Source organism: Idiotropiscis lumnitzeri, chromosome 14, assembly GCF_059441095.1.
Source record: "Idiotropiscis lumnitzeri isolate Australia: NSW breed Sydney's pygmy pipehorse chromosome 14, RoL_Ilum_1.0, whole genome shotgun sequence".
In the NCBI taxonomy this organism is placed as follows: domain Eukaryota; kingdom Metazoa; phylum Chordata; class Actinopteri; order Syngnathiformes; family Syngnathidae; genus Idiotropiscis; species Idiotropiscis lumnitzeri.
Genome location: NC_142404.1, coordinates 10222723 through 10240098, shown reverse-complemented (window position 1 = coordinate 10240098; position 17376 = coordinate 10222723). Strand labels below are relative to the sequence as shown.

General features: G+C 40.5%; 2 protein-coding genes across 4 annotated transcripts; one reads left to right on the top strand and one right to left on the bottom strand.

Moving 5' to 3' along the window:
• The first annotated feature begins 315 nt into the window (after positions 1–315).
• gpr156 (G protein-coupled receptor 156) lies at positions 316–11678 on the top strand. Of its 3 annotated transcripts, XM_088315364.1 has the most exons (10): positions 316–487; positions 4528–4680; positions 5198–5325; positions 5706–5841; positions 6096–6206; positions 6385–6510; positions 6595–6690; positions 7765–8001; positions 9352–9510; positions 9815–11678. In XM_088315364.1, the coding sequence occupies exons 2-10, from the start codon at positions 4564–4566 to the stop codon at positions 11042–11044; spliced, it is 2340 nt and encodes a 779-aa protein (XP_088171490.1). In that variant the 5' UTR covers positions 316–487; positions 4528–4563; the 3' UTR covers positions 11045–11678. The 3 variants fall into 3 exon arrangements, with proteins under 3 accessions (XP_088171490.1, XP_088171492.1, XP_088171491.1); XM_088315366.1 differs by lacking the exons at positions 316–487; positions 4528–4680 and having other exon boundaries at positions 5272–5325; positions 5711–5841; XM_088315365.1 differs by lacking the exons at positions 316–487; positions 4528–4680; positions 5198–5325 and adding an exon at positions 5601–5639.
• An 826-nt stretch (positions 11679–12504) lies between these two features.
• Positions 12505–17025, bottom strand: LOC148323414 (macrophage mannose receptor 1-like). The gene is made up of 8 exons (XM_088315671.1): positions 16163–17025; positions 14934–15092; positions 14760–14845; positions 14166–14283; positions 14027–14074; positions 13782–13946; positions 12744–12860; positions 12505–12665 (listed from the first exon to the last, which is right to left on the bottom strand). Exons 1-8 carry the CDS (start codon positions 16224–16226, stop codon positions 12505–12507), a joined length of 918 nt encoding a protein of 305 aa, XP_088171797.1. The 5' UTR covers positions 16227–17025.
• Positions 17026–17376: the final 351 nt, after the last annotated feature.

Below are 17376 nucleotides of genomic sequence, written 5' to 3'. Positions count from 1 at the left end.
ATCTTAATAACACCGAATATTGTTACATCAGCCAATGCACTCACATGATCTATATGTGTGTGTTTGTATGTAATTGTATCTCTTTCCATTCAAACAAGCCTATTTATTTGCATTGCGGACTCTCCTACATGTGGCACCCGCTCCCCGAGGACTCTGTCACAACCTTTGTATACCACATGGGCATCACAGTTTAAGACCAATTGGCTGGCTATGTGTATGGGAGAAAGAGAGAGAGAGCCTCACTCACTCCCACACACCCTTCCTGTGACACACGCACACACCTCTCCTCACTAACTCTCAGTATGCCGAGTTTCTCCTGACAGGAGCTGGTGTGGAAAGTTTTGACGCGTGTTTGGAAATGATGGGATTCCTGTGAAGCGTGAGGAGCTAATGCGAGGCCATGTTAGCTGTCGCTTCTTCGTCCAAGCATATCAGAGTCATGTGCCAAGGAAATCGCAACGGGTCCAGATGTCGGGATCATCCTAAGGTTGGCTTTAGTCTTTTAGTGTTGTCCTGTAGGCGAATAGTTTCGTTCATATCTTGCTATTGTGATAAAAACATGACAAATACTCTTGTAAATGTAAACCATTCTCACCTGCCAACACTCAGACTAATTCTAATGACATTAAATAACTTGCCACATTTTTTGTTTCAGTCAAATAGACATTATAATGCTCCTTTTGGTATGTGCCCCTTGGCCACCAGGGTGCACTATAATATCGACATAACGATGCTCAAAAAAAGAGTTTCACAAACGACTGAAAAAAAAGTAATCATTTATTTGTACGGGGTAAAGAATGTATGACAGCGAGTATTGTTTTATTGTCTGTCTATATGTGTTTTGCCACCATTTGTATTCAGGTTTGGGAAGCCCTGCTTCAATTTGACTAACTAATACCTAATGTTTTCTGAATATTAGGCCAAATCTTATTTCCAATGCGATGTTTCGACGGTACGTAATAAGTTTTGACTCCCCTTATTTGGATTTCGAGCATTAAACACAGCAGTCATCACATTAAAACAATATAACGAAAAACAACAAAAGCACTAGTTGTCGCCTTCAAGAGAGGAAACTAAAAGCAATGAGTAAAAAGCGCTGCAGCAAAGTGGAGAGTGTGGACTATAATACTGCATCTTTATTTTGGTCATTTACTGCTACTAGTCTTAATTAACCACGAGTGACCAGCAGTGAATTAAGTTAGCCATACGCTACCAACGTAAAACTTTGGACTCTGGCCAACCAGGTACCAGAAGCAGAACCTCATAGCATCTCATTGAGCGGAGTAGGTAAAGGATCATGTGTGTCCTGCAGAGTTGACTCCTTGAACCACATTATATTAACGCTCCCTCCAACAGGGCGCCATTTCTGCAAAATGCACCACCATGCACCCAGTGATTATCCCCAATAAATTGCATTCTAACTCAGCTTAGAGAATAAACTCCTAAAGGGAACACTGGGCCAGGTGGAATGCCTTACTATTGGCCTCTCAACGCGGATTTACGTGAGGCCAGCAGCCACGGTTAATCTTAATCCTGAAAGTGGGACAATTACAATACAGTGAAAGGGGGGTGGATTCTATTGCTTCGATTAAAAAGTCAGACAGGAGGGTGCAGAAGTCTCAAGAGGAGTTCATACGTCCCGATAATCTGGTCATTTTTTTCCCCCTTGCTACTGAAAAGTCAGCAAAGGCCTGATTGTTGAATGTCTGAAAAAAAAAATCAGTGGTTATCCTGTGGGGTTTGTTAAAAGTGATTTTTTTCCCCCTTCCTTAGCTGCTCGGAAAATCGTCTCTGATAATCGTAAATATCAAAATTGTTCAATATTTACAACCACAAATCCGTGTTTGTTTGATCAACACTGAGCTGCAGACATCGTGATTATGACGTGAAATGAAAGGATCGCAATTTTTTTTTTTTTTTACAATAGTTATTTTGTTTGCTGACTGTGATCGCAAGGGAGGGAAAATGCCTAAATGTCGCTGAATTATGCGTGTATCCCGCTTTCGTCAATTCCAACACAGCTGCAAATCCAAATCCAATCCTCCGTTATGGCTTGCTGTTTAGCATTCAGGGGTTTCAAAGAATGTCGTAACAATGACTATAAAATGTCAGCCCACCTTTGTTGACGTCTCCACAGCCACAAAGTGGCTTTTTTTTTTTTTTTTAAACTGGGAAGAAATTCTTCTTTCTAGCAGGGGGCTTTCCTGCAGGAAACAGCAGGAGTGCAAGCTAAACTCGGAAAAGTGACGAAAAGGACAAGAACAGGAACTGCAGACATTTCCCAGCTATGCCGCTGTATTGTTCTCTCAACACCGTTGATTTTGTGGATGTAGGTCAACGTGGGCGTTGCATCAAGTTGTAGTTGTTTTTTACGCAAAGTCAATTCTGTTCCTTTAATACAAAACAAACCCAAGACACGTACAATTTAACAAATCATTTGTGATGTTGTGTTTGGCCCCGTTATTCGCCTGAGTTATTGTGACATAGTAAAACTGTCAACAATAGCGCAGCCAGCAAACCTTATAGAATAGAATATGACTTTATTGGACACCAATGTGAAAATTTGGGAAGTTTTTCAATTCAGCTGTTCTTTCTTTGGCCCGTAACACATGTCCCAGAGATGTTTTCTGGTCCAATTAAATCAATTGTAAACATTATGGCCTTAATTCCTGAAGGTATATTTGGCACGAACACAAACACAAAATCTTTATTTTTACTTAAAATCATTTCGTTGTATTTAGTTGAACAGGTTTTTTTTTTTTTATTAATTTTTCCAACATCAGTTGGTGCGGCTTAACAGAATAAAGAGTGGTTAAAAACGTACCGGAAGTACAAGTGTGCATGCACATGTGACAAAGACTCTCCGTAATTTCAATCTCAACCCAGGCTAAATTTAGCTCCTCAAAACATCCAGCCATTTATCTGAACCGCTTATGAAAAGATGTTACTCAATCCAGATGCAATTACTAGTTTTGAGAGCTTTAGTGGTGTCTTGTGGGAGCTTTGAGTGTTACATAATTCCTGAGACTCCATAAACTTCGACAATGAGCAGATGCCTGCTACATCATGTTACTCAGGTAAATGCCGGTCTGAGCCACATGTGGCTGAGTCACGATCCGTCTGTTTGTAAGTTTCAGCCACGTGAGTACATCTGCATGTCGGTGCAGAGAGGGTAGGCGAGTATAAATGCCGGCGGGCACAGTGACAAACTGACTTTGCGCTGTCCAGGTCTGTGTTTGTCACACTCTTAAATTTTCTATTTGTCAGAGGCGCAAATTACAGCTTTGGTGCAGCAGGCTGTTAACTCACTACAAAAATAAAATGGATATATTTAAATGTGTAATTTTAAATAAGTTCAGAAGAATTTCTAATGTCCTCGAGCAGCAGTAACAGTAACGGTTCATAAAATTTTATATCAAAGCGATGTTTATGTCCAATCAAGGTAAGCGCGATAATAATGAGACAATTTTGCTTTAATGACATTAACGACATGACTTGAGTTGATAATAAATACCGTCGTGATAACTCGCCTCAACTTCAGGTGCATTGCTCAATATAAGCTCCAACACTATGTTGTATCAAAAATTAACAATCATAGTTATTTCTATGACTGGAAAACTGTCAGGCATGAGAGTGAAACACTCATGGTACAAAACTGTACAACAGCAACAAGAAGGTATTAAAGTAACATTGACGTTCATTCAGGTACAAAACGTGAGATATTCAATTAGTAGAAAAGTGACTATGATTGCTTTCAGCTGTGAGTAAATGAGTCGAATTTGAAGAGCAAATACACAGATTTGGTTATTTTATCGATTTAATTGATTAAATCATTGGTTCAAAAAAGAAAATCAACATAAAGCGTGGACTGTATAACTAAAATAAAAAAAAATTAATGTTAGTTTTTATCATTATTAGGTTTTTTTGTTTGCTTGTTTGTTCGTTTTTTTCGTATACTTTTCTTATGCAGAGTAGTGGACTTGCATATAACTATCTTTCAACTAAGCTATGGAATCAAAAACGGATTTTTCTTTTATGTACTATTGGAATGAGTAGAACTAGAAAAAAGAAAATTTTCGTGCGTAAAAGTATAACTTTAAAATGAGTAGAACAAGAGTATTTTTCACGTGAAATAAAAAAAAGTACGAAAACTGTCTTCTTTTGAGGTACAATAACGGTGCAAGGTTTTAAATTAGTAGAACATTGGTTCTATCTATCGTTAGGTGCAAAACGTTCTTAAACTTAGTTGAAAATATCTTTTGTACTATTAGTTTGTCGCGTGAGTTCACTGAAAATCTTTAACAGTTTCAATTCGAACCGAACATGACGATCTATTTTTTACAAAACAGAACCCTATTCGGTTATAGGAGCGTGCAAGTGTACCTAATGAAGTGTCTTAGTGGTTCCGTCGACATCTGTGTGAAAGAAAATCACCGTGACAGCACCACACTGTGGATGTTATGTGTACTGCGGTTGGAAAGTAAAATCCTCTTTCTTCCCCACACCCTTTCTTGTCATATTAAACAGGATATGCGCGTGAAAGTGGACTGACCGAGGCCAGACATGGAGCCTGAGTGGAACTGCAGCTCCCGCTGTGATTCCCCACTGTGTCTCGGCCACTCGGGGGTCCAAATGCAGGAGAGCATAGAGATGTTGCAGAGACTGTGCAGCCTCAGTAAGGTAGGTTTGCCATCGAACATTATAATGCAGAGAACCTAGGAAGTACTCACTCCACTTGCTTCACTTCTCACCCATTTGGTTATGTTACGGCCTTATTCCAAAACTGATTTATTTTCATGCAACATCTGTCAACTTTTTTTTCTTACAGATGTTTTTGAAATGATTGAAAACAAACATGTTGGTACAAAGAAACTAAGATGTTATGAGTTGAGGGGATTCATTAAATTAAAAGTAATGCTTTTCCGCCATCTTGTGGCATATCGCTGCCAAGAAACTCAGGTTGAGAAGCTTCATTTAGACCAAAGTAGTGCTTTGACGCCATCTTGTGGCACATGTAGACGTTTGTAAATCTTTTAGGGGGGTGTCAGAAAACAGCAGATATTAAAGATGCTGCCATAAGTGCGTCAATAAATGACAGTCGGAGCCTGACTGACTGTCACAATTTTAAGGCGAAAAAAACTAAACAATAAGTGATGTGAATATTTTAGTGACGATAATGAGGTGCGTGTATTCTCAGATGGTCGTGGACCTCCCGAGACGCTCGCTCTCCCCGGTGTTGAGTGCCGTGGTGTGGACGCTGCTCTCCTGCGGCATGCTGTTGGCCTTCTGCTTCCTGCTCTTTACCCTGCGCTTCAAAAACAACAGGTGGTGAAACACTTGCTAAGCACAATTGCTTGTTCTAACACTCATCATTTGAAAAAAAAACGGGTGCTTCTTTGATTTTTAAATGAGTACATTGACGTATTGTCAGATACAAAAGTTCAGGCACCAAAACCTTTTTGTAGAACAAAATTATTTCTCAGGTGTAAGAAGTTAGCTGATTAATTAGAACAAATTATTTTCAGGTGCAAAAATTAAGACACTGTATAAATTGAAACAAACATATTGTTCATTAACTCATTCGCTACCATTGACGGAAATAGACGTACTTTCATTTTACCTGGGCGGGCAGTGAATGAGTTAAGTATATCTTTGACAATATCAATCAAAATGTAACCTTGTCTTCTCTTTTTTTTTTCTACAAGGATAGTGAAGATGTCCAGTCCCAACCTGAATGTCCTGAGTCTCTTCGGAAGTGTCCTCACCTACAGCAGCGGCTTCCTGTTTGCCGTGGACGCGCGACCGCACCCTCAGATGGATGCGTCAACAGCTGTATTACACGTCAGTACAGTAGCTCACAATTCAAAGGAAAGCTAATTGAACATATAGTCAATATTTTTGATGTCTAGTTTAAGGTTTGCTTTTTGTCATCACTTATTTAGTGCACTGTAAGAATTATTTCTTTTTAACTGAAAATGTACTCCCCCCCCCCCCCCCCCCCCCAACCTTATGGTGATATTGACTCCCAAACAATCAGTCAAACGGCTTTCTGTATCCAAAGCCATTTTATCATTGTTCTTCAAAACCTTCCACAGGCCCGCGTGTGGACCCTGTGTCTCGGCAGCACCATGGTGTTTGGACCCATTTTGGGGAAAACATGGCGGCTGTACAGAGTGTTCACTCAGAGAGTGCCCGACAAAAGAGTGGTATGTATTACTGTGTATTCGATCATGTTATTCAAACCTGCAATTGTTTTGTTTTTATAGGTAGCCTTGTGAACTAACAGTTAGCACACGAATGTCATAAATTAATCTCTGTACTAAATAAAGCTGAAGGCGTTTTCACCACCCACTTGGTCGTAACTGATTGGTACTTTTTGTGTAGATCATCAGAGACATTCAGCTAATGGCCATGGTGGCACTCTTGATCCTAGCGGACCTGCTGGTTCTGACTGCTTGGAACCTCTCAGACCCCATTCGCTGTACTCGATCATTCGGCGCAGTTGTTAAGGTTGGTGAAATACAGTTGGGTTGATGAATATCGGATTTTCTGTAAAAGATGGTATTTGTTATGTTTGTGTTTTCTTCATTCTAGATGGTGGGGAAGGACATCTCCTATTCTTTGTCTCAGCTTGATTCGTGCTCTTCTGCATACTCGGATTTGTGGGTTATTATTATAGTTGTTAAAAAGGTAGGTTGTGACCCTACTCTCTTGCCATAAATGTATTGATACAATGTTACGGAAGGACAATGCGGAAAACGCAATAAAATAATGCTACTGTACTAAAATATGTAATAAAATAAAGTTGCCATTTTAATAGAGTAGAGTTGTGATTTTATGAGAATAAATGTATAATTAAACAGGGAAAAATCATGCTGCAACAGCTATGAGACTGCTATTTGACCAAAATAGAAAATCTTAAATAAATCTAATATTGAAAAAACTAAATGTTGCGTCACGGAATTCAGATTTTTTTTTTCTTTTTTTTAAGAATAAAGTTGCTTTTTTAGTATAAAGTCTAAATTTAACAAAACTAAAGTCTTAACATTGTGAGAAAAAAAATCATAATGTTAACCCAAATAATCACAATTACAATACGGGAAAAAGATGTAATGTTTTGAGAGAAAAAAAAAAACGGCGATTCAATGATGATAAACTCATTTTACAATTTATAAAAGTTTTCTAGGATAGAGTCATAATTATACGCTGTAGCTAACGTAATAATTTTAGCCAAATTAAACTAAGCAGTTAATTACAGTAATAGTTTTTATATAAAGAGTAAAAATATATTTTTCAAAACTCACTAATAGAAAAGTTCTAATCTCAGGGCATTTTTAGAAATTCAAGGGAAACAAATTGTGTTTTTTTGGTTTTGTTTTTTAATTGAGAAGAAAGACAATTTCACAACAGGAAGCCATCATTTCTCAATAATAAATTCATAATTTATGAGGATAACCTCATAATTTCTGAGAATGTAGTTGTATTTTTCAGGATAAATGTCCTAATGTAAATAAAAAAAAAAAGACTCGTAATTAAAAATAAAAAGTTATCTCCCCTAACATTGTCAGAGAAAGAAATAGTAAATTACCGTGTTAAGTTGAGAATCGTATATGATCATGCCAAGTTGGCAACATTTGTTTAAAAATTTCGACAGTCAACTCATTACACCTACAAGTTCTTCCCCTGTCATTTTACCATTGTAGTATGACCCCAAAACGGCGTTATACATTTTCCAATCAATTCCTTCCCCCTGTCCTTCTTCAGGGATGTCTCCTGCTCTACGGCACATATCTGGCCGGCCTGACCAGCAACGTCAGCCACCCTCCAGTCAACCAGTCTCCCACCATCCTCACCTCCGTCACTTTAGTCACCCTCTGCGCCGGCGTGGCCGTCCCGGTATCTGTCCTCATGCCGGCTTGGCCCAACGTGGTCTACAGCACCGTTGCCGGTGCCATTTTTATCTGCACGTTGGCTACCAACTGCATGCTCTTTGTGCCCCAGGTAGGAAACCTCATCGCGAGAGCTTTAACTTGTTTATAGGGGTTACAAGTGAGCATATGCACCGCCCCGGATACTGCTGTACCAATAGCAACTCTGTCTTATGTTACCATGACAACCGGGGACAAATTTTAAAAGAGTAGCAGAGTCCAGAGTGTGTAAAAAAAAAAAATAGGAGGAGAAGTGTCTTGGATAATGGATGGATGGATGGTCGAGGCTGTCACTTGAAAGTGGCACTGGATCTTCAGCCAACCTATTTGATCACATCATATAGCAGTTATGATGTAAATTAGCTCCTCTGTTTCAAGCTAATAAGACACATTTTCAGAAAAGGTTAGATCAGTAACGGTTTACTTGGTCGTTTAATTTCACTGAGGATGGGTGGTCGCCACTCCAAAGACGGACGGAACACATTGTGCCTTGTTTTAGAGTATTAAAACTGAGACAGGATCCTCTCTAGTCATGTGATCACCTGGAAACAAGTAATTAAATTGGTCAGTAATCAGACAGACACAAAGTGTGATAGTCAGGCGAATTGATTGCACTTCTACATTTTGTTTAGGCGAAACTCATCTAGAGTTTGTGTTATCACCGGAGTGTGACTCACACAGCACGCGTTTGAGTCAAAAGTATGCAGGCAGCTTTATGACCCAGCAAGTGTCTGCTGCTGTGGATTTATGTTAGGGGAAAGGAATGTGTCTCAGGAGGAAATAGTTTGGCGATGATCCGTTTGCACGCACCTGGTGTCACGGAACACCCACAATAGTCAACTCCACGCCAATAAGTAAAATCTACAATATAGAAATACCATATTTAAATTCTCTCTTGGTATGTTTTATAGAATTTATGGCAATGATGTTTTAAATGTCTAACACCGCCGCCCCTCCCTGTTTACAGTAAATAAATTTTTTCAACTAATAAACTTATCATCTCACAATATACAACAATAATCTTCCGTTCATCATAAAATGAACCTGTTTAGGTTGACAGCGGATGACATTCAATAATTAATAAAGAAACAACAAGGCTATGCAGAAATACATCCGATTTCATTGTTCTTCTAATTTACACCATCCCAAAATAAGCATGCCGCCATCTAGTGGTTGACAGTTGAATTACACTTGATATACAAAGGAGCGTTAGATTACAACAATCTTACCTCTCACACATTAAACAACCAGCTGTTGCGAGTAACTCAGTGCCCTTAATGAAATTACATAGCTGATTAAGATTTACAAGTACAACAATTTAGAGTCTTCAATTTGTTTGAAATGAGGGGGCAATGTATGTTATAATATAAGAAAAACTTCTCTTTTGTATCCCCTTTTGCTCTCACCTACTCCATACGAGCAGCTGACCGAGTGGAGGCATTTTGAGGAGGACCACAACAACCCGAGTCAGATGGCCAAGTACTTCAGCAGCCCCAGTAAGAGCCAGCCTTCAGTCTACAGCCAGGAAGATGTCTATTTCCTCCTCGGGGAGAACAATTCCATGAAGAAGCTTCTCAGTGAGGTACTATGAAGCTACATGTGTTACTTGAACTTCAAATGGCATGGTGGCATTGTAAACTAGAACATGTTGAACATGAGTGCCTCAAAGTTCTCATGTAATATGGTAATTGTATTGTGATTGGCTGGTGACCAGTCCAGTGTGGACCGTCGCCTCTCGACCAAAGTCAGCGGGGCTCAACTCCAGCTCCCCCACAACCCAGATACAAGTGCTAAAAAAAATGGATGGATGATGTTTGACGAATCATTTCGGCCTGAAGCTCTTCAAGCGCTGAGGTTTAACTTCATGTTTATTTGCCGTTTTCCAGAAGAACGCTGTGATTGACAGCTTGCAAGACCAGGTGAGCAACGCCAAAGACAAACTTCTGCGTCTGGTGTCAGCCAGCCAAACGTCCGAGGAGCACGAGGTGGACAACTTGGAGTCCTCCACCACTCAGACCAAAGAACTTCCGTCCTGTCGACTTCCAGCTTCTCTACCTCCTAGCGACGTCAAGTCCAGACTCTCACCTCCGCCGCCTGTCTCCCCTTTTCTTGTTGCCGCTCCCTTGTCATCTGGTGGCCCAGCATCTTATGATCGTCCCACTTTGCCATGTTCTGTAAGCCCCACTGCTGCCCCATCTCCACTTTCTGCTGGTTTGGACGCAGACCCGTGCGAGTCCATAGCAGACGACCCACTCCGATCTTCTGGCTTTCTTCGGACAGCAGAGGAGACGGCTGACTTTGTCACCTCCCTACAATCCTCCCGACTTTTGAACCCTTTTGAGGATGAAACTTTTAGCAATGGGCCAACATCTCCTTTAGGCCCAAATGCCAGACCGGCTGGATTCGTTAGTAGTGATAAGTTGCAAGAAATCCTTCAAGAGCTGAGTGTGGACACAGTCTTGGAAAGTGTTCTAAAATCTGCGAGGAGGCCTTCTCAGAGCAGATTTAGAGAGGACTCCTCACTTTCACCCATCTCACTGCGGACACCACGTTCCCCGATCCCTCCTGTAGTCTTTCGCTACCCCAGCATCTCTCCCTACGCCATGAGGAAACGTCGACCGCCCTTCCGCTCGCCCAGACGTGGTTTGACGCCACCTTGCCTTCACGCAGACAGGCGGATGAGGAACGGCTGTCAGAATCAAAGGAAGCATTCGGAGGGAGTCACCCCAAATGGGGGAGCCACCGTGGATGATACCAATCTCCAAGATCCCAAATGTGACTTTGACTTGCAAGATGAGGTGGAAAATATGTCATCAAGGCCTCGCGGATGTTTTACAGAGCACGTCGATGCATCTGATATCGAGATGGGCTGCGACAGTCAGGAGCACACCCGCAAGCACAGCGCGGACCCCCGCAGGTACTGGGATTCAGACTCGAGCAGCTCCACGGACTACTGCTTCTACCACCGACCCTATTGCGACTCCTGCTTGCAGCGGGGCTCGCTACTGTCCTCAGAAACATCAGACTCATCAGATAGCGAGTACGAAGGTTACGACCTCTACCGCTCGTCACATCCGGTGGTGTTCAAGGAAGATCTCAAACCAACGTTTGTGTAAAAACCATTTGTTTCCTCAAGATTTTAGGACAAACTCCATAGCAATGAAGCACTTCTGCTTTTAATTTCATTGAATTTGTTTGTACTTAAGCGGAATTATATTTTTAAGACATATGTATAGTTTGTGACCACCAGACAACTTTAAGTAGCCAGTCTAAGCAACCCTGCTTTATTTTGTAACTGTGTGTGTGTGCGTTTGTGAGTGTACATCCGTACGTTGTGGAGTAGAGTGTAAAAATATTATGGGACAGTATCCATAAAAAAATCTTGCAATAGGTTAGCTAATTTTCATTTTCAATTTTATGTGTATTTTCAATTCCCTCTTGGAATGCAAACGCATCCGTAGCAATCACGCGATACTCCGACCGAATGGAGAGATGGCAGAGGGGTTAGCCCAGCTGCAAAGTATTTGGATGGTGAAAGGATTTAGGACCCTTTCAAGTCTTGAACCCAGAAACCTGACCTAACTCCAACCCTTCCCTTAAAGGTAGTTTTTAGGCCTTTGAATTTGGATGGTTATGGCAGAAAGACACAAAAATTTAAAAAAGAAATCCAAGCATAAGCACAGAATAAAATGTTTCATGAATCAAGTCAATGTTGGTGAGGATAAAGGGAAGCTTACTGTCCACCGGAAGTTGCCAGGCCAACTAGAAGTGTAGGCTCATATGTAGGAATCCCTTTGAAGAATAATTTAGTCACAAGTGTTTTGAGGCCTCCCAAGAGGAAGAGGAAATGGAAGATTAGGAAGATAGGCCCGTTGTGTCCAGTCCATGTAGCCATTTACGCCCCATTCTCTTTCCTGTTTAAGCATCCCAATTGTAGATATACACCAATCATACCAGACAGTCAGACGTCTACTTGTAAATATATTTTTAAAAAAGTTCTCCTCCTCACATTGCTAAATTGCCATGGAAACACATTCAGCAATTATTCTTTGGAAATTTATTGAAGAATAATTCAAATTAATATGAGCAAAGGATTATTGGATTACATTGGATTAAATAAAGAAAATACATCACACAATATGAATCAGGGGGATAGGAAATAAAAATCCCAAAATGCTATTTTAAGTAGAAAAAAATAAAACAAACCCCCCCACTCAGACGACAGGAGATGTAAACCCATTTTCGATGAACCGGTCAGGTACCAGGAATGCTCTGCCGATCATCGGTCGCTGGTGATGGCATCAGTCGGATATAAGGTTTCTTCATATGCTGCAGAGTTTTTTTTTGTTTTTTTTTATACGATCGTTAATGAGTTCTTTCTTATCATTCTCTTCCTGCCAGAGGAAACCAAAAAATGGACGTTAGTCATCGAATTCAAACCGACATCAGGGGTGTAGTAGAATGCAATTTTACACAAAGGCTGTGATTTGGTAAAAAAAACCCAGAAAGCCTTGAAAAATAGTTGCTATTGAAGAAAATATATTGAATTAATATTTATTATAATATTTTTCCAAACTCATTCAGGCCAAACCAGCATGCTATGAGAGCAAGTGCACCACACCATTTTACCCTTTTTCTTGCAGATGTAGCCTCTCAATCTGTCGCAGGATCCCTTGTCCCAGCGGCCGCTGTCAACCAGGAAGGAAAGACACTGCTTAACAGCGTTGCCAGTGTAACCTGGAAGGGAAGGGGAGTTTAAGCGCAGTTTCACCGCATTGTAGCCTCCAGATATCCGTCACTGAGGTTTACAAGAACCTGTGTTCCAGGTTATGTATGAGAACTGGGATCCATCGCTCCACTTCCAGTAGTCTTCAGCGTAGGAGAGGCCTCCCATCCACAAGGAGGTCCCGTTCACGATCCTCCGAATGTACTCTACAAACCAGTTATTTCCTCAATCAATCGTCAACAAACCGGTTATATCCTCCAACAACCATTCAGGCGCACTCACACCTACGGACAAACTCGGCTTCTGTGTGGAACTGAGTTTGATAATATAATATAACAGTATATTTGAGGTGTTGCCTTCAGGGACAATTTGAAAACAGCTTTCTTATTGCAAATTTAAATCCTGGGTGCTTTCTCCCGTATTCTAAAGCCATGATTATTATGGGCTGTCAGTTGTGTAGCGCTTTTCTCCTCAATGTGCTTCACACTATTCCCTCGTCTACCTGCGGTTGACATACCATCAGGAGCTCAAGGAGACTTTGAATTGGTCACAAATATTGGACAGTGGACACCCACAAAATTGGATTTTAGCACCCACACATTTGCATATATGCGGACCCAACCCCACCCCTGAATTTATTTCATTTATTTTATCCTGTTGCTCACGTTTGAAAGACAGATTGAGTGTTTATCAACCTTTATGAAGGCTTTTTGTCTTCACCCCACATTTCAGTGGGCGTCAATTATGCGCAGGTTGGCCTAGTCCCTATCCCCTCAACAATGTTTTTTTTTTAGCATATTTGGCATTGGAGTGATTCAAAAATCAGAATCAATGGGGGTGTGTATCACTCCAATACAAAGACAATTCAGTACGTAAGAAGGAACTAAGTAATTTTTGCGATGAAAAAGGGGTATTCCAGGGGCAATAAATAATTTACAACTTGATCCAAAATGAGTTGATACTATTTAAAATGAGTGCCAATTTCATTTTTCTGTGCCAAGAAATACATTAAATTACTTCGTTACCATCTTAAGGTTACGTTCTTCTCCTGCCCGCAGACACACTTGGCAAGCTCTAAGTTATACTGCGAGCAAAGCGCTACCCAAGACACCTTCTGGTTGTCAAACCTTGCACGAAGGCCTGTTCAGCCCGGTCGCTGATGCTGAGCAGGTTCCCGCCATAACAGGAGCATTTAGTTTGCGCCATCCTCCAAGTCTTCGGGCACTTGCTGACCATGTAGCAGAAGCCGTTGGAAGGGTTGTGCACCCACCTGCGGCATTCATACGTCCAAACTGCAACCAACATGCCACTTCATGTCAAAGTCATGTGTGTGCGTTAGACAAGAAAGTTCGGCTGACATGTGTAACGTCACCTGCTTGTGATGTTGCCAACTGGGCAAGATCGGAAGATAGGCTCACGGCTACAAGCAGGGATGCAAAAGGGATTAAATATGACGCATCCCATTAAAGGAGACATGCGGTATTGATAATTCAGTAAGTGTCGTGGCTCACCTCTTTTACAGATGAATTGATTTCGTTTGGAACAGTTGCTGTAACTTATGGTACTGTTGCGAACAAACGTAATGCACAGATAGCCCATCGGACTGTCTTTGGCCCACGGGAGGTAATTCTGTTCATCAAGTCATCACATTGGCAATGTCACTTTTCAGTTTTGATTCATTCTTTCATTTCTCACCATTTGCAGAACATGTTCTCTGTCTCTATCATTGTAATTTGTCCGGGTAAAAATGATGGCCTCATATTTTACTAACACCTTAAAATGATGGCTATTTTCTTTATGTTGCCATTTTTGTTTTCATATTGTAGGCTACAACTTCATTAGAGTTTCAAATGATATCTTGTTGCTCTTGTAATAACTTTTTTCCACATTTTTTCGGGGTGTTTTTGGTTTAATTCTCATTAGGAGGAGCCGAGGCCAAGCGGTTAAGATTGTCACCGGGCCCCAAAATATTTTGAGAATTGACTTCAGTAAGTCTCGAAATGATGTAAGTAATTTATGATGCCTCAGTCAAATTATAATTTAGTCAGGAAAAATGACAAGTGAAATTACAATTTCACTGAGACTGCTGTAAAAATGTCACTTACCACAGATGTCCCGTCACTGAAGAAAAGCTTTCCAAGTTCAGGAGACCAACGAAGTCCAACCCATTGATGCCCAGAATAAATGTGATCTTCAGGAAAAGAGAATATAAGCATTAGTACTTTTTGGAAGTTGTGCAGCGTTGTTTGTCTATTGTCCGCAAGGCCCGAGGTGCTCACCATCCAGGAAGTGGAGATCTTGCTTTGAGTGAAAGCTGGTCAGGTGACTTTGCCTTGCAGAGCAGTAATTCTCAGCGCCCTGCCACGATCTGAACAAATCCTTGTCATAGTAATAGCAAAAACCACCGTACTGCTCTTCGTCAGGTTTGCAGAAGGAAGCTGAAGGGACGACAGAAACAATTGTTAGAAAAACATAGCGTTTAAATATATAGGCTACTAATGCATGTCAAACAGGGGTGGACTGGTACAAAAAAAAAAAAGGCCTTGGCATTTTGGGCTAAGACTATAGCCCCTCGTTATTAGTGGAGCACAACCGACTATAGCCATTTCTGAACAGTATGTAAGGAACGTGAGACAGATCAGGGAGAGGAAACACTGCGTTAGTATTTAGTTTAGTCTTTTTTTATTATTATTCTTATATCTATCCTCAAATTCAGAATCACACAGACACTTAAGTGTTATTCATTGCTATGAACTAAATGTGTATTACTATTAGCTTAATTTTGAAACATGATATTGTGAATGTTGAGAAGCTGCAAAATCAAAATAAGTTGTCCTCACCAGGAAATTAGGGTTGTTAATATTTTATGATTACAATCACTTCGCCTTTACTGTGGCTCATCGTTTAAAGAACCAACCAACCAACTACTCTGACTTCTTGACTTTTTTTTTGCATTTAAGTGATTCAACACCCAACCACCACCCATCCCGATTTACCCCCGAATTGGTCTTTGTAGCACCCATATTTGTCTGTAACACCCGTTGATCTTAGAATCAAAACTGCAACCAAAATATTCAATAGCTGAAGCCTTAATTTTACGTTTACAAAACTAACTAAAATAACTACAGTGAATTCATACGTTTTTGTCTTTGTCAGTTAATAATCTACATGATCTTTCTGGATTTTTTTCCAAGTGAATACATTTCTTTTGGAACAGGGTGCAGAAAAAAAAGTCCAACAATCGTTGGGAAGTTTACCTGACTTTATTACGCAATTAGTGACTTTTTGTTTCAATCTTGCACTCCACAATTTTTAAAAAGAATCAAAATCTATTATAAAAAATCCAAAACTAACCACTTCAGACCATTTATCATCCCCACTCTGTTTGGAAGCCCACGGTCTCCATGCCAAAAAGAAAACTAATGACATTTACTTGACCTAGGCCCCAAATGGAACGTCAACAGAGGTCCAATTTGAAAATGCACATGACAAATTAATATTAACTCACCAAAAACTCTTTGTGCGCCAAGCGTGAGCAGGATCTGAACAAGAAGCCATACTGTTACCTTCATCCTGATCTCCAAAAAGTATCTGAGATTTGGCCCTCTCGGCGCTTTCAAGCCGCACCGCCGTTTGCGGACGCGGCGACGTCACGTGACGTCACGCGCAGATGAGGTCTTCACAAGAGTCGCAGTCATCACGCATTATACTCATATTCCCCTTAAATTATGCCTCACTCTTTAAATGAAACCCACTCCGTTTTTACTTTATTTTCCCTTCACCATAGGGGACGAGTAGATTCTCGTTGAATTGCATCATTCTTTGACGCAAGAGACTTTAAATCCGCAAATATGTAGCACGAGAGAGGGGTGACGCAATCAAGTGACGACAGCACAGAATGACGATGACTGCAGTGGCGAAGTTAGACATGTTTTACTGGTGGAGGCTTTGTCTGAGGGGCACATTTTTAAGCATGCGTTCACGCAGGCGGGACATACACTCACGCGCGCGCACACACACGCACTTACGCCTCCATTTTTCTTTTGGTAGGTTATATGTAGAAAACTGCACTGCTTTTATTACGACATCAGAAGTTACTATAATTTAATATCAAAAGCAGAAATGACTTACAAACTCATATATTGCATATCTTCTGTTTAAAAAAAATACACTGTTAGTGTTAGTTTCATAAGTAATTATAACTGCAACAATTCTGGTGGGAATATGGATTCTCTAACGATTGTACAAAAACTACTTATCCTCTTGAAAAGGCCCTAACTGACTTATTATTTTGAGTGAAATATATTTATTTATCTTTGTGCAATTGGCGCGTGTGACGCAATCAAGCCTGAGCGGAGCATTGCGCACACCGTTGAGTTTGTTTGGCGATGTCAATTTCCGGGACTATTAGCGGTTTAAATGTTCCTGACAATCTATAACTATTAATTTTTTGGTCAATTTTAAGAAAGGGAAAAAAGAACGCTTTTTTGTTGTGTTTTTGTGTTGGTCTTGCATGAATACCAGCAAGAAAACTCAGCAAAACCAACAGATTTTGTTGTGAGCAATGGTCACCACTAGGTGGCAGGGACTCTCTATCCAAAAATATTTGTACTTGGCGCTTGTACTTGTATTGAAAAGCGAAGGAGTAACCAAAGTGATATGTTATATACAATTGACAGAAAAGATGTGTGTAGTTTATTAATTTGAAGTACAAATGAAACA

Excerpts from the sequence above, each read along its gene's own strand:
- gpr156 (XM_088315364.1), top strand. The coding sequence starts at position 4,564 with ATGGAGCCTGAGTGGAACTGCAGCTCCCGCTGTGATTCCCCACTGTGT. Across the intron at positions 6,511-6,594 it reads CATTCGGCGCAGTTGTTAAG|ATGGTGGGGAAGGACATCTC; the intron begins GTTGGTGAAATA and ends TCTTCATTCTAG. Across the intron at positions 8,002-9,351 it reads GCATGCTCTTTGTGCCCCAG|CTGACCGAGTGGAGGCATTT; the intron begins GTAGGAAACCTC and ends CCATACGAGCAG.
- LOC148323414 (XM_088315671.1), bottom strand. The coding sequence starts at position 16,226 with ATGAAGGTAACAGTATGGCTTCTTGTTCAGATCCTGCTCACGCTTGGC. Across the intron at positions 15,093-16,162 it reads TGGCGCACAAAGAGTTTTTG|CTTCCTTCTGCAAACCTGAC; the intron begins GTGAGTTAATAT and ends TCGTCCCTTCAG. Across the intron at positions 14,075-14,165 it reads TCAATTCATCTGTAAAAGAG|CCGTGAGCCTATCTTCCGAT; the intron begins GTGAGCCACGAC and ends CCCTGCTTGTAG.